Source organism: Tiliqua scincoides, chromosome 1 (assembly GCF_035046505.1).
Source record: "Tiliqua scincoides isolate rTilSci1 chromosome 1, rTilSci1.hap2, whole genome shotgun sequence".
In the NCBI taxonomy this organism is placed as follows: Eukaryota; Metazoa; Chordata; class Lepidosauria; order Squamata; family Scincidae; genus Tiliqua; species Tiliqua scincoides.
Window position 1 is genome coordinate 208568126 of NC_089821.1, and position 14134 is coordinate 208582259.

Below are 14134 nucleotides of genomic sequence, written 5' to 3' on the forward strand. Positions count from 1 at the left end.
TGGTGGCTGGGATGGAACACATGTGCACACACACCTTGATTTTCTTGAATGCAAGTGTTGACAGGTCAGGGCACATTTTGGCCTCTTCACTCCTACCATAACACAACACAATACAGACAAAAATTCTCACCCAGAATTTTGTGATTATTTTTTACTGTAAGCCACTGATTAATTAGAACATTTCTTATTTAACACTTTCTAGTAGCTTTCCCTTCTTTAATTCTTTCTTTAATTCTATAAGTCTCAGAAAGAGTTCAAAATAACATGGTAACAAATGATTCACAGGACGATCTGCAAGACAGTGTGACTGAGAACCTTTGTTTATTTCAGTAAGGCTTTACAGGAAGCCTTGTACAAATGAATGGAGGTTTCACAGCTACAACGTAACCCAAATGAGCTGTTTTGAAAATTAGTTTCCTACAGTAGCATTTCTAGATTGCATTATCCTTAGGGCATTTAGTTTTTTTAAAATTATCACTGATATGACATTTTCAGCAAAAGTAATATATTAATTCTGTGACTCATAAAGAAGAAATATGGGGGAAAGGTGGCAAGTAGGATTTTGCTATGCTCAAGTTGAACTGACTCATATAAAAGAAACATGGGGGAAAGGTGGCAAGTAGGATTTTGCTATGCTCAAGTTAGGCTTTAGAGAGCCAGTGAAGGTCAATATAATCAATTCACACCATCACCTCAGCAAAAAGGCCCTGGTCAGAATAATCTGACCATACCAGCTTATTTTGATATTAGAACCAATGGGATTCACCCCTCCCTGTTTATAATTCTTCTCAACATTTCTCTGAATATGCAGAGTTATCATAATTTCCCTTTACTGTCTGGGTAAGAGAGACATGTAACTCAGAAAACTGAACTTAACCAAGATAGTCAAAATAGGCAGGATCAATGGGGTGGCCAGAGGTTATATCTTGCAAATGGAGAAGAGCAGAGTTACTCACTGACAAAGAGCTCCAACTACCTGCGTCAGACTGTTTCCCCTAAAACAGAAGGTGGTGAAAACGCTGTCATTGAATTTGATTTGCCCATGTATCAATAGGTTATAATTACCAACTTTCCGTAGCTCAAAAGAGGTATCAAACTGGTGCCCAGCGGCCAAGAGGAGTACTGCATAATTAATTCCTGACTGTAATGTTGGTTCTGACTCAAATGCCTTCTTGAACCTAGAAGAACAAGGGGATTTTTTTTTCGGTTAAAAAAAAAGGCAGTCACACAAAAGGGCAATTCTATTTTTTTGTACCCTTAAATACTGATCGTCAGTTTGCTCAGCCCAACCAACCCATTCAAGTATAAAACGGTCCACTGTTTTCCATCCAGGCAGCCTGGTCATTTTTAAGAGGCCAAAATTTATAGCAGCCTCCTACCAGTTCCGTCACATTTTCACATTTTTATACAACTGTAAAAAATATATATAACTTGTTAACAGCACTGTTCTTCTGCCCTGAAAACTAAAAATAAAAGTCTCAACATGAGCATTAAAATACTTTATGATATTTAAACAAGAATTATGACTGCAATCCACTCATTATAGATGAACGTTGGTGTCAGGAAATAGACTTCATATTTCTGTTCACATACATACTGATGAATACCCATATGCACAAACACTATTTCTGCTCTCAGTTACTTCTGCTCTCAGTTTTTTCCTCCCATAACTAAACAGAAGTTACAGGGCAGGGTGCTGGTGGTAATCAGGACTGGGACTCTGCCACAGGGAGAAGGGGCTTTTAACTCTTTCCCTTCTTGCAGCATTTTTATAACTCTTAACGGCCTGATCTTATCTGTTGTGCAGAGGGGTTTACAACAGTGGAACAAACTTCCACTGTCATAAAATGGATTTTTTTGCTGGCAGCCATTTTCAGAGCACTAGAGTGGTTGGCAGCAATGCAGGAGGACTGCTGCTGAACCCAGCAAAGTCCAATGGTGTGAGGGTAGATGAAATGGGGATGGGGGGAGAGGGTGGAATGGGTGGGGGGGGGGAAGATAGAGATTGGGAAGGGAGGTATCTTTGGCAGCAGTGCTGCTTATATTCTGTCCTCCTCCCGAGCCTTGATCTCTCTTCCTGGATCCACTTGGCCTTGAGCCAGCAAAGTAGCTGGTGCACATCTGAAAAGACCCATGCAAGCAGTGGGGGCTTACTCTCGAGCAAGGGAACAAATGTTCCCTTACCTAGAGGAAAGTTTGGGGGCCTGAAGCTCCCCCAAAGAGCACTGTGCATGCCTTGTTGGTGCAGCTGCAACAGTGCAGTGGGAGTTAGGTAGGATTGGGCTGTAAGTTATAACTAATTCTGAGTGTTTCACCATCATATTCTCAGTGATTCTTACAACCCTGTGAGGCAGGGCAGTACTGTTGTCACTCTTACTGCAAAAGTGAGGAGAGCACAGGTTGAGAGAACAGGTTTGCTGTTCATGGATGAGGAGCAACTTTGAGTGGGGGACATGCAGGTTCACACTCTTAGGACCAAACCTTACAGCAGTAGACGGACTGTAGACTGTTTTTTCTTGCAAAAGTTGCTTCAGAAAGATTGGCCAAGATCAAAAAAAGCAGGTGGGGCAGCTCAACTTTCTCCTCCTGCCATTTCTCCTGTTCACCTTATAGGGTTGTTCAGACATTATGATGATAATGGTATAGGTACACAATGTCACAGGTACAGAATACACACTTGTGCGTAAATAACCGTAACTGATTATAATTTTGTAGATCAGGGATCCATGTAAACTGTATACAGATTGTATCTTCACTGAATGGAATGTGTGAACAGCTGTATCCAAGTACAGTGACTGTACACAAGTACACAGATATACCTGTGAACAGCATAATGTGTGCAACCCTCATATGATTCCCCATCTCTTGAACACGGTGCGGAGGATAGGTTATGGGAGGATTTAGTGTCAGGAAAGAGTTAAGCACATCTCATCTCACTTCTCTGCTTTCAACTGCCCTTTTCAACTGCTTTTCAAACAAAAATCTGTTGGGCTATAGTTGCACATGTTTGAATGTAACGTGTAACTTGGCTCTCTGACACCATACTTCATCTGCTTACTTGGGTCTGTTTACTACTGTAGTACATGCCTCAGGCCATTCACAAATCAAAATAACCAGATTAGTAAATTTACTCTCCCATTTGATTGCTTATCTTCATATTGTTGCAAGGCAAGGCATGAACAAATGAAGAAAGATGTTCAAATTAACAAAATGTTCATTTTCAATAAAAAGCCTTTGATCCTTCATTAACCATTAACGTGCTTGGCAGACACAATGTTTCATTCTGAATCCACACTTCTGAATATTTTTGTCATTGAAACAGAAAGGTTTACCACTTAAGGGGAGGAGCAGTAGACATTTCTTTTGCTAAAAGTATACGCATTTGGCCCCCCCCCTTTTTTTTAAACAGCAGGTAATTTCTTAAATATTTATTTGGCTATACAAGATTCCCTAGATAAGGATCTTATTGGTACATTGCTAATTATTTTTTTTTCTAATAGGACAAGCAAAGGGAATATGTCCAGATTTGTTTAAAATCATTCATCAGATAAACAACCCCTCCCCCCCCCCAAAACTGGAGGATAAGTAGAAATATAACTTGTCTCAACCCTACTTTTAAAAAAAGAAGTTTACTGCAAAAGGAATGCATTGGAGTTAAGCTGTGGAAGATACAGTGTTTGGACAGAAAATAAAATATCATGGTGGACCCATGCCCATAACTCTTTGCCTGAACTTTGTCTAAAAACCAGCAAACAAGGTGAAAGGTAACAGTTTATTGCATTCCCTCTGCTCATCCAGCCTTTGCTTAAGCCTGACAGTTTCTTTTAGACAAGGGGCAAAAAGGGGGAAAAGCTGCAGAAAACAAGAAGCTAGGGATCCTATGGAAATAGGGATCCTCCTGCATGCAGAGACCATGGAGGTGGAAGAAAACTCAAGTGCCCCAAAGTGTTTTTGGCACTATTTTGCCTGCCATCACCACTGCCCCAGAAGGCAACTGTGCTGCTGCTCCCTACCAGTTTTGCCTTGGAGAGCTGCAAATGTAGGACAAAAGCCTTCAGCAACACAAGAAGCAACAGAAGCAAACAACTTATACAACCCATAATGTGCAAGGAAAGGAACAGATGACCGTGCTGGGTAGACTTGTCAGTCCTACCAGGATAAACCACAGGATAAACCATGAGTGGTTCTCATCTGCCACTCAAAGCCACCACAATATACAAATGTTACCAGAGACTTCTGCACAGTGACTTTAGTTTGAATAAAAGAAGTTATCTTAAGAGCATTAGTACATTACTGTGTGAGCTGTCAGCTCATATACATGCCACTGGGAGCAACTTAGAAGAAGCACAACTGCTTTTAACTTGAGGCTTGTAGGTGAATCACCTATTCCTTAATTTGCTGCCAGGTAACTCTATTCAGTTGATATTTCTGAACACAGGGAGCACCTCACCAGCCCTCTTCAGAACACAACTTCTGAAGAGGGCTGGTGAGCAGAAGGCCATAGGTTTGCTTATGATATGAGGAGGGGAGAAGCAAACAAGACAGAGCCAGAAGAATTTTTAATCTCTCTTACATCTCAGCACTATACAAAAAAGTTACACAATTACAATCTCATAGTAAATGGTCAAGCAAGTCACCCAGACAAGGAAAGCTATCTGTGTAGTAAGACCATATTTAGAGGCTTTTCTCTGGTTCTCCCTGCCATTTGAAGTGAGGTGGGTGATTAAGAGAGAGTGGTCCTTCTCAGTTGTGGGCCTCATGCTTGGAATTTCCTCCTGAAAGACGCTCGTTGCCTATGAAGCTATCTTTTTGGAATCAAGATAATACTTCTTTGTTCTCTTAAGGTTGGGGTGCCCAAACCCCAGCCCAGAGGCCATTTGTGGCCCTCGGGGAGCCCCAATCTGGCCTGCGGGGTGCCCCCAGCCTCCAATGAGCCTCAGAGACTTGCTGGAGCCCACGCTGGCCCGATGCAACTGCTCTCAGCATGAGGGCTGACTGTTTGAACTCTCGCGCGAGCTATGGGCTCAGGGCTCCCTCTGTGGCTTGCTGTTTCACATCTGTGAAGCAGCAACAGCAGTGAAGGAAAGGCTGACCTTTCTTTTCACAAGCCTGATCTCCTCTGATCTGGGAAGCTAAGCAGGGTCAGGCCTGGTTAGTACTTGGATGGGAGACCGCCTGTGAATACCGGGTGCTGTAGGCTTATACCAGAGTCTTTCAAGACTGAAGGTTGCCAACCATTTTATAAGCCTTGAGCTATCACGAGGCCTTCATTCATTCATACAAGTTCCATCTCTAATATATTCATTTAATGTAAATTTATTCAAATTTAAAATGTAAATTAATTCCCCCCTCCCCCCGGTTCTTGATGCAGTGTCAGAGAGATGATGTGGCCCTCCTGCCAAAAAGTTTGGACACCCCTGTCTTAAGATTTCCTTTTCTTTTTAGCTGCTGGTTTAACTTCAGTACATTAACTTGGAACTCTGATTAATTTGCATTTTTTTTAATCTGTAGTGCAAACCATTGCAATAACTTGCTTGAAAGGCAGTACAAAAATATTTAAAATGAATACATCTAAAATGAACAGCAGAATGAAAATTATTGTGCATCTTCCACACAGCATTACTTTTCTTTTCTCTAATTACAAACCTGTTCACAAGGATCCATGGGATTTGTGAAGGAGGTGTATGGGGTTTCAAGGGGAATTGGAATCATAAGGGATTATTTAATATATAAGAGGGTGATGGGATAGGTTAGGATAAAGTAACTGAGGGAGAGTACTTAACATAGAGGGTAAACATGGGAAAGGAAGCTATGCCTTTGAAGTTAGAACTGCAGTCAGGCAGAGTGATAGAGTGGAAAAGGTGTGAAGCAGCAGGAAGGGGGCGAAGGAGTTAATTCTGAAGTGGAAAGCAGAAGAAATTCAGAGGCCAGATGGCCTTGGGAACAAGAAAGGCAGCACCAGGGCCTGGAGATAACAAACAGGTGCAATTGATGAGATCATGCTGGGGAAGAGAAGTACGTGCAGGGGTTCTGATTGGACTGATGGCAAAAGCAGACCCAAGTGTATGATTGGTTGATAAGTGGGACGAGCATGGCTCAGCAAGATGGTGAAATGATGATTGGTGGGGGGCAAGATAAAGCTGCGCTGAGGCTTAGCTCTAGGTCCCCTTTGGGGTTGGCGAATGCCAACGGGAGATTCCGCTTCTCTGAACATCTAGAAAGAAGGAAAATGCAAGTGTATATAGGCATGTGAGTAGAGTAGAATTAGTTAGCTTTCTTATTTTCCTGTAGCTATGAGTGTACTGACATTCCTAGCTGCCCTTGAGAAGCCCACTAGTTGGGTGGCAGCTACGTACTAACCTCAGTTATAGTAAAGAACTTTGGCTCTGAGTTTTGGAGTGTGTGTGCTCAGGGGCGGGCTTGGATGACTCAGGAGAACCCAAGAGGCTTGCGTGGGCAAGCATTATGGGAGATGAGGTGGCCCAATCCCTTCACAGGATTCACATGCAGTTTTGAGGTCTTTCACTCCCTCATGCAATCACAAACATAACAAGCAAAGCTTGAAGCACTTTGGTCAACCATCTGAGGGTTCAACATTGTTGGGCAGCTACCAATGTCACATTCACCTGGCAGAGCCAACCAGCAGCCCCTGAGAAGGAGTAACCATTACTACTGCCACTTTCTCTTTTTGTTGGGTCTCTGAGGAGGATTGGACAACCTCTCAGTGCCACACTGTTGCCTGCGGTGGGTGCTTCACAACTGCCATATGTACAGAGAAGGCAGGCAGGAGCAAATACTGACCACCCAGTAGTAAAAGTTACAAGCTGCTGCTCACTTGCTTGTCTTCTTCTAGGTGGTAGCAGCTTCTCCTAACCAACCTTGTCACTCACTTGTCTGTGGTACCAGAAAGACAAATGGCCATCAGGAGACAGAACAGTCACTCTCTAGGAAAGAACAAGTGAATGGCTGCTGCTGTTCCTTAGTCCATCATTGCCAATCACTCACCCAAACAGTGAAGGTTTCTGGAGGAAGTAGCTGCCACTGTGTGCACAGGGGGGAAAAAGCAGTTGCTGCCATGGGGAAAGCAACAGGGGGAAAGAAACAACAGGGGGAAAAAGTAGCTGCTGCCATGGCCACTGCCTAGTAAGAGGCTGTCCGGAGGTCATCTTGCCATGGATCTCAAACCCAGAACTGCCCCTTTACCTCCTTTACCGCCTAAATTTCTGCCAGGATGAGGTATGAAAAGCAAAATATAGGGCAACAGACATATTTCCTGTCACAGTTAGAATAAGCTACAAGTTCAGTGTGCAGAGCCACTTCATCCCAACATTTGGCCGGCATCAGCCTCTGTAGCTATACTGAACACTTGTAGCAGGAGTCATGAATATATTGCAGTAGCTTGTTACTCTCTTCAGCATCTAACACCCATTCTGCACTTTGCTCTCTGACAAAGCAGCTTCTTGGTTATTCCTACTTGGCGACAGTCATTTAATCTTGGTAACTGTTGCCAACAAAACTCACCAAGTGCTCACTTTGGGCCCACATGCAGAACGGCCACTGACATTCTAGTCAAGCTCCTGACAATGAGAAAGAGGGAGGAGTCTCCTTTTGCCTTACTGACACTGTCACCACAGCAGCAGCAAGGTGCATGAGGAAACGGTGGCACCTAATAATTAAGCTATCTTTTCTATTAATAGAAACCGTATCACCTAGCAGCATTCACTCTTGTCCTCAACTGGAAAATGAGCAGATCGTAACAAAAAAAGAAGAAGATAAACTACACAGAATTCTGAGCATGCTGCAACTTGCATTTTTTTTTTTTAAATTTGTACAAAAGTGGGGATGGAACACTGCTCCACTGACCCCTCCCTCACGTACAGTCTACAGTGCTAGCAGGAGAGCAGTCTAGAATGGAGCGAGTCTTTGTCTATGTATTGGCAACCTTCAGTCTCGAAAGACTATGGTATCGCGCTCTGAAAGGTGGTTCTGGCACAGCGTCTAGTGTGGCTGAAAAGGCCAATCCGGGAGTGACAATCCCTTCCACACCGGGAGCAAGTGCAGTCTGTCCCTGGTCTGTCTCCCTGGCTATGGGCCTTCCTTCTTTGCCTCTTAGCCTCAGACTGTTGGCAAAGTGTCTCTTCAAACTGGGAAAGGCCATGCTGCACAGCCTGCCTCCAAGCGGGCCGCTCAGAGGCCAGGGTTTCCCACTTGTTGAGGTCCATCCCTAAGTCCTAAGGCCTAAGTCCTAAGGCCTAAGTCCTAAGGCCTAAGGCCAGGTCTACAGAGCTTTCGTCCTGAGTACACTTCTGTACTGCAGCGAGTCATGGACTCTTCGCTCACAACAGGAGAGGAAACTGAGCGCTTTCCACATGCGCTGCCTCCGACGCATCCTCGGCATCACCTGGCAGGACAAAGTTCCAAACAACACAGTCCTGGAACGTGCTGGAATCCCTAGCATGTATTCACTGCTGAAACAGAGACGCCTGCGTTGGCTTGGTCATGTCGTGAGAATGGATGATGGCCGGATCCCAAAGGATCTCCTCTATGGAGAACTTGTGCAAGGAAAGCGCCCTATAGGTAGACCACAGCTGCGATACAAGGACATCTGCAAGAGGGATCTGAAGGCCTTTGTCTATATGGCAACAGATTCATGCTGTGTAATCTCAAGAAGTACAAGACAAGAAATGAGAGCCTATTACAAAAATAATTTTCCATGCTTCCATATGTCACAAAACTGAAATCCTTTTGAACAGCAAGGATGAGCTGTTCACTTTTCATAAGGAGAGTGGCTATATTTGCTCTATAAGTTGCCAAAATGTAGCATGTTTTTAATGTTGAGACTGTAATCAGCTGTAAAAAAGAATAGGTTGTGTTTTTTTTTAATTTAGCCTATTTTATCTCTTTATCAATCTTCTTATGGTCTATACCTAAAGCAACAAAACATTCATTCATTACCAGAACTTATAAACGCACATGAAGTAAAAGGCACACAACCTCTTCTGGGAGCTGGAAGTTATATTAACTGTAGGACAAGAAAGTTCCATAGCTGAGGGGCAATACAGTATCCACAGTTTCAATCATCTTCAAATCGGCGTGGGGTTGCTGCACCTCCCACCCATTAGCGTCATTTAAAAACTTATGGAGACAAAATGTTTCTTGTTTTAACAGGTCACTACAAGCATTTTTTAAGCTTATACCATGATGTGATCAGGCTGCCAGCAGCCTGAATGCTTCACAAACTAGATCTAATGCTAAACAGGAAGTAGTTAACTTCCACTTCCTGTTTAGCATTAGATCTAGTTTTGTCAAGCATTCAGACCGCCAGCACATTGCGCTATAAGCTTAAGAATGCAATCCAAAGATTGTGCTGGGCCAGCGTAAGTCCTTTACACTGGCCCAAGAGTGTTACAAACATGCCATAAGGCACAGCTGCGTCTCCATTCAAGTCAGAGAGGCCAGTGTAAGAATGTGATCAAGCTGCGATGGAGATGCGTTTGCACTGGTGACAGGTCACCGGTGTGGGAGTTTGGGGAAGGTGGGGGAGGCTGTTTTGGGGCAGGCGGACCAATGGGTGGGCTGAACCCAGAAGGGGGGTGGGACTGGTCTCTAGCACTTAGGCCGTATCCTAACCCTCCTCCCAAGCAGCCTAGCTTAACACTGAGGGGCTTATATCTGCACAGTGATTTCGCTGACGCAGATCCGAGTAGCCCCATTGCAGTGGCTGGGCAGTGCTTGGAATAAGGGGGAAAATATCCCCTTGCCCTGAGTTGGCCACAATCACCTCTAACCCTGCACTGGATGAAGCTGGCTTACCTGTTCCAGCACAGGTTAGGATTTGGCTGTAAATGCTCATAGCGACCTGTTACAACAAGAAAAATTCACCCCTGTAAACTTTTAAATAACAACAACAACAACAACAACAGGTATTTATATACCACCTTTCTTGGTCTTTATTCAAGACTTTATTCAAGGCGGTTTACATAGGCAGGCTTATCTAATTCCCTTATTAAATAGGGATTTTTACAATTGAAAGAAGGTTCTTTCTTTCAAGAACCACTACATTCAGGTGTTTCATTCCAATCTGGCTTCACATTCTGGCCTCCATCCTCCCACCCACAGAGCAGATGGAATAGCTCGATTTCAGCTTGTCAGCTGCTTCAAGGTCGCACGGTGCCGGCGGCCTTGAACTGGCGACCTTGTGGATGTTATCTTCAGGCAGACGGAGGCTCTACCCTCTAGACCAGACCTCCTGCCCATTAAATAATGCTAATGGGGGCAGTATTAATACAGGCATTCCCCATATCCAGTTTCCATATCCATGGAGGGACCTGGAATGGATCCCCCATGGATATAAAGGCACACCTGTACTGAAAACTTCTCTTAACATGTTTCATCCATGGATGAAAGCCAATATGTGTTAACTGTTTGGGAAGAAGTTGATTACCAAAGCCAACTACAGAGAAAGCCAGAACAAACATCACTTTCATCACATGGTTTTGATGCTTTCACGTGGTTTTTATGGTTGTCTAATAGCAATTTCACATGGTTATTTCCACTGTTGGTTTGCTTTTCCATGTGATTTATAAGGTTCCACCTCCCCACAAAGAGCACTTTCAGTCTCTTCCACTTGGTTTAATTACATATTTAATAGAGAAACCACTACATAATAAGGTACATATTTAATAGGGAGTCATATTTTGCATAGATGTTCAGAAGTAAAACTGAATAACTCCACAAGATGATTGACACAGATAGGGTAGGAACTGTATGAGATTTCCCACAGGTGAATAGCTGCATTCTCTGATTGCACTTTCATATGGAAAACAACCACAAACAAAACATAGGCAATGAAATTTCCACATAATAATTGACATTGATTCTGACTCTATGGAACAAGGCCTCATTAAAACCAATAGAACAATTTGGTTGCAGCAACTTAAGAGTTGTTGCTTTCAATGGGACTTGCCCAATCCTACCTAACTCCCTGTGTAGTGATGCAGTGGCGCTGGCATGGCTTCTGCTGCATCCTGCAGGTGAGTTTTGGTCTCCTCAGGGTAGGGGAAATTTGCCCTTTGCCCCAGAGTAAGCCCCACCAGCTGTGATGGGTCAACTTGGACCTGCGTCAGCAATGCCACAGGCACAAGTCCAAGTGGAACTGTGCCAGTAAATCAAGACCAGGAAGGGGGTAGGGATTCAGCATGTGCTACTGCTGATTCCACCTCCTCTTGGGCCTGATCCACCCTTTCCCCATCCCCATCACTCCCCCACCCCACCCATTCAAACCCCCTTCCCTCCCTCCACCTACACCTGTGCAGGCTTACCTCTAGCTTTGTACTGCCAAAAAGTGCATCTTTGCAATGTTGCAAACTGTTTTATAGATGCTTTGCAGCAGCCTGTGCTAGTGGAACGCCAGCATACAATTTAGGTAACCACTCATCAAGACTAACTTTTGCTGAAGTGGGAAATTTCAGCTGAAGGAATGCTGAAATTCATCAAGACTAACTTTTGGGAAATGTGTTTTTTGTTTAAAAGCACAACAAAACAGACAGGGCAATGAAGGGCTACTTACCACAAGGTCCCTTGGTCTCTACTTTCTGTGTCTGTAAATCCAGAATCCAAAAATATATCCTTGTAGATTCGTCCCACAAGACAGTACATATCTGAAGCTACTTGGCTCTCAAGCTCCACTAGAGGTAGCATTATATCTAGTGCTTTCTGCCTATCTCCAGGTTGATTTCGCCTGTGTCAAGAAATAAAACAATTTAAATATGTTATAGGTCTCTTTTACCTGAGCTCCTAACATTATTTAAAGACCAATATACTAGGTTGATATGTCTGGAACAAGAACAAAAAGGAAGAGAGATAATACTAAAGCTGCACACTTACATTTCCATTAATTTTAAAAAATCCTTACTACTATGTAGCTCACAAAACAGGAAATATCTTGGCATACATTCTACTTACCTTGAGCTATTATAAAATAATTCTCTCTTTGCAATTTGGATTTAATTATAAATTTGAACCTGATGAGTTGATAAGTTAATTACAAGGATGTGCATCATGCACTGGGTGATGCAATCCATCAGTTTTGGCTTTTCGACTAAAAAATGATAACAACTTTATTCTGCTTTACCTGAACAAGAAACCTACAGAGGAAAATGCTCACTGATTCCTCTGTACCATGAGAGAAGCCATGCTTGCACAACCTGGTTTCTCTCCCATGTCCTCATGATGACCAATTTTATGTGCAGATTTTTTAAATTCCTGGACGGACACAAAAACAAATTGCCCAATCCTGTACAATTTTCCAGTGCTGATGCAGCTGTCTCAGTGGCACATACACTGCAACCTATGGTGGTAGTGGGCAGTCACAGAAGGCCTCCTCAAGGTAAGGGAATATTTGTTCCTTTTCCTTGGGGCTGCATTGCAGCTCCATTGGTATTGGAAAGACTGAGCCCTAAGTTGCTTCAAATGTGACCACTCTAACACACACAGAACTTCTATGTAGGAAACGATAGCAACAGCAGCTTCCACAGCACCAGTAAGTCAGTGGTGGTGGTGGGTTGTGGGCAGGGAAAGGGAGGTCCGGGGGCATTTCTGGGTTGGGAGAGGGAAGAACCAGGGCAAGGAGGAGGCAGGTGGATTCCACAGCAATGGCACATGCTGGATTTTATTCCCTCTTTTTAAAACCTCTTTGTCCCTTTTCATTCCTAGAACATATACCATCAAAATAGGTGGTGTGTGTCCTAAGAGACCCACTGCCAATCAGGCAGACTACCAGGTAAGTGCAAAATGTTTTCACTTACCTCCTGCAGGCTGTCTGAGCACCCCCTTCCCAGGATGCAGCATGTGACTTTTTGGCATGGCAGCACTGGCACTGGTGGCGGGGGATGGGACTGAACTGTGTGTTACACAATGTCACGTCCACAGACTCACATTCCACTTGCCCTCTCTTTAAATACATTTATAGGCACTACACCAAAACTAAAATTACAAAGTGGTGTCTTCGTTCTGTGAAAGAGAGAACCTCCTTACCAGGTGAACACAGTGCTTATCAACCAAAGCAAGATTATGTAATGCTGACCTTGATGTTTGCTAACTGACACCTCAGCTGACCCTGGTTCATCTTCTTTCACCTCCCTGTTGGTCTTAATCATCACCTTTGCTTCTTCTGTGGCTTGTGCTGTTGCAAAACCAATTCTCTGTTCTTCACTGAATCTTTCTCCAAAACCAACTTCTTCCACAACTGCTTCTTTGCAACTTTTCAGCACTTTCTAGTACGTCTCTTCTACCCCAATCCTCTCTACCAAACCCTGTAATCTCCTTTCCTTTTTTTAAATAAACAGGTGTTTTGCAACTTTCTGGACCAGGGGTCTCCAAACTTCTCAGTATGAGGGTCACATCTAGCCACAACATATATTTTGTACCGTTGCAAGGAACAAAAAAAAAATCAGTTTAATAAATGGATGGATTTATTGGGACAAAAATAAAATTTTTTACTTTGCTTGGGACTTTTTGTAATCAGCATCATTCAATTCAGAACAAAAGAGAAATGTGACATTTACAAAGAAACAGTGCCATGCTTTAACTGAGAAATGGCATATAATGAGTAAGAATGTCAAACGTTAGCAAATGCTCTGACAAAAAAAAGACAAGTTGCTGAGGGCTAGATAAAATCTTGTGGCGGGCCAGATATGGTCCCCAGGCCGCAGTTCGGAGACCCCCCTGTTCTAGACAGAGACAGTGCACTCTTATGAATTGTCAAGAGTCAAGTGCACTGCTATGGCTACAAGTAGAGTAGCTAGAGGGGGGACAAAAAAATAAGTATTGCAGGAGCCACAATGTAAGTGGTGTCTCCCACTCAGCATCAGAGCCATTCTACATGAAGCTGCTCACTGAAACAAATGGTGTCTCCTGTGCATTACTGTCACTGCCGAGAATGGCTCCGATGGCAAGTGGGTTGCTTACATGGCGTATTGTGGTGCCTGCAGTACTTATTGTTATGACTCCCCCAGTACGCTACTGAAGACTACTAACATCTTGAAGAGAAATACTACTACAGATGATTCTCACTTTGCACTGGAAGGAGTTATTCCGCATGCATGGTGGTAAATTTACAGAAGTGTCATGCATC

The 14134-nt window shown here is 43.5% G+C and overlaps 1 protein-coding gene across 1 annotated transcript in view; it reads right to left on the reverse strand.

Annotated features, from left to right (window-relative positions):
- MAP3K5 (mitogen-activated protein kinase kinase kinase 5) overlaps positions 1 to 14134 on the reverse strand; it is a 119521-nt gene that overhangs the window by 56449 nt on the left and 48938 nt on the right. Inside the window, exons 7-8 of the mRNA XM_066611226.1 lie at positions 11570 to 11740; positions 1066 to 1178 (exon numbers count right to left, since the gene is read on the reverse strand). Of these exons, the coding sequence (XP_066467323.1) occupies positions 1066 to 1178; positions 11570 to 11740 (284 nt within the window). The remainder of the gene's footprint in view (positions 1 to 1065; positions 1179 to 11569; positions 11741 to 14134) is intronic.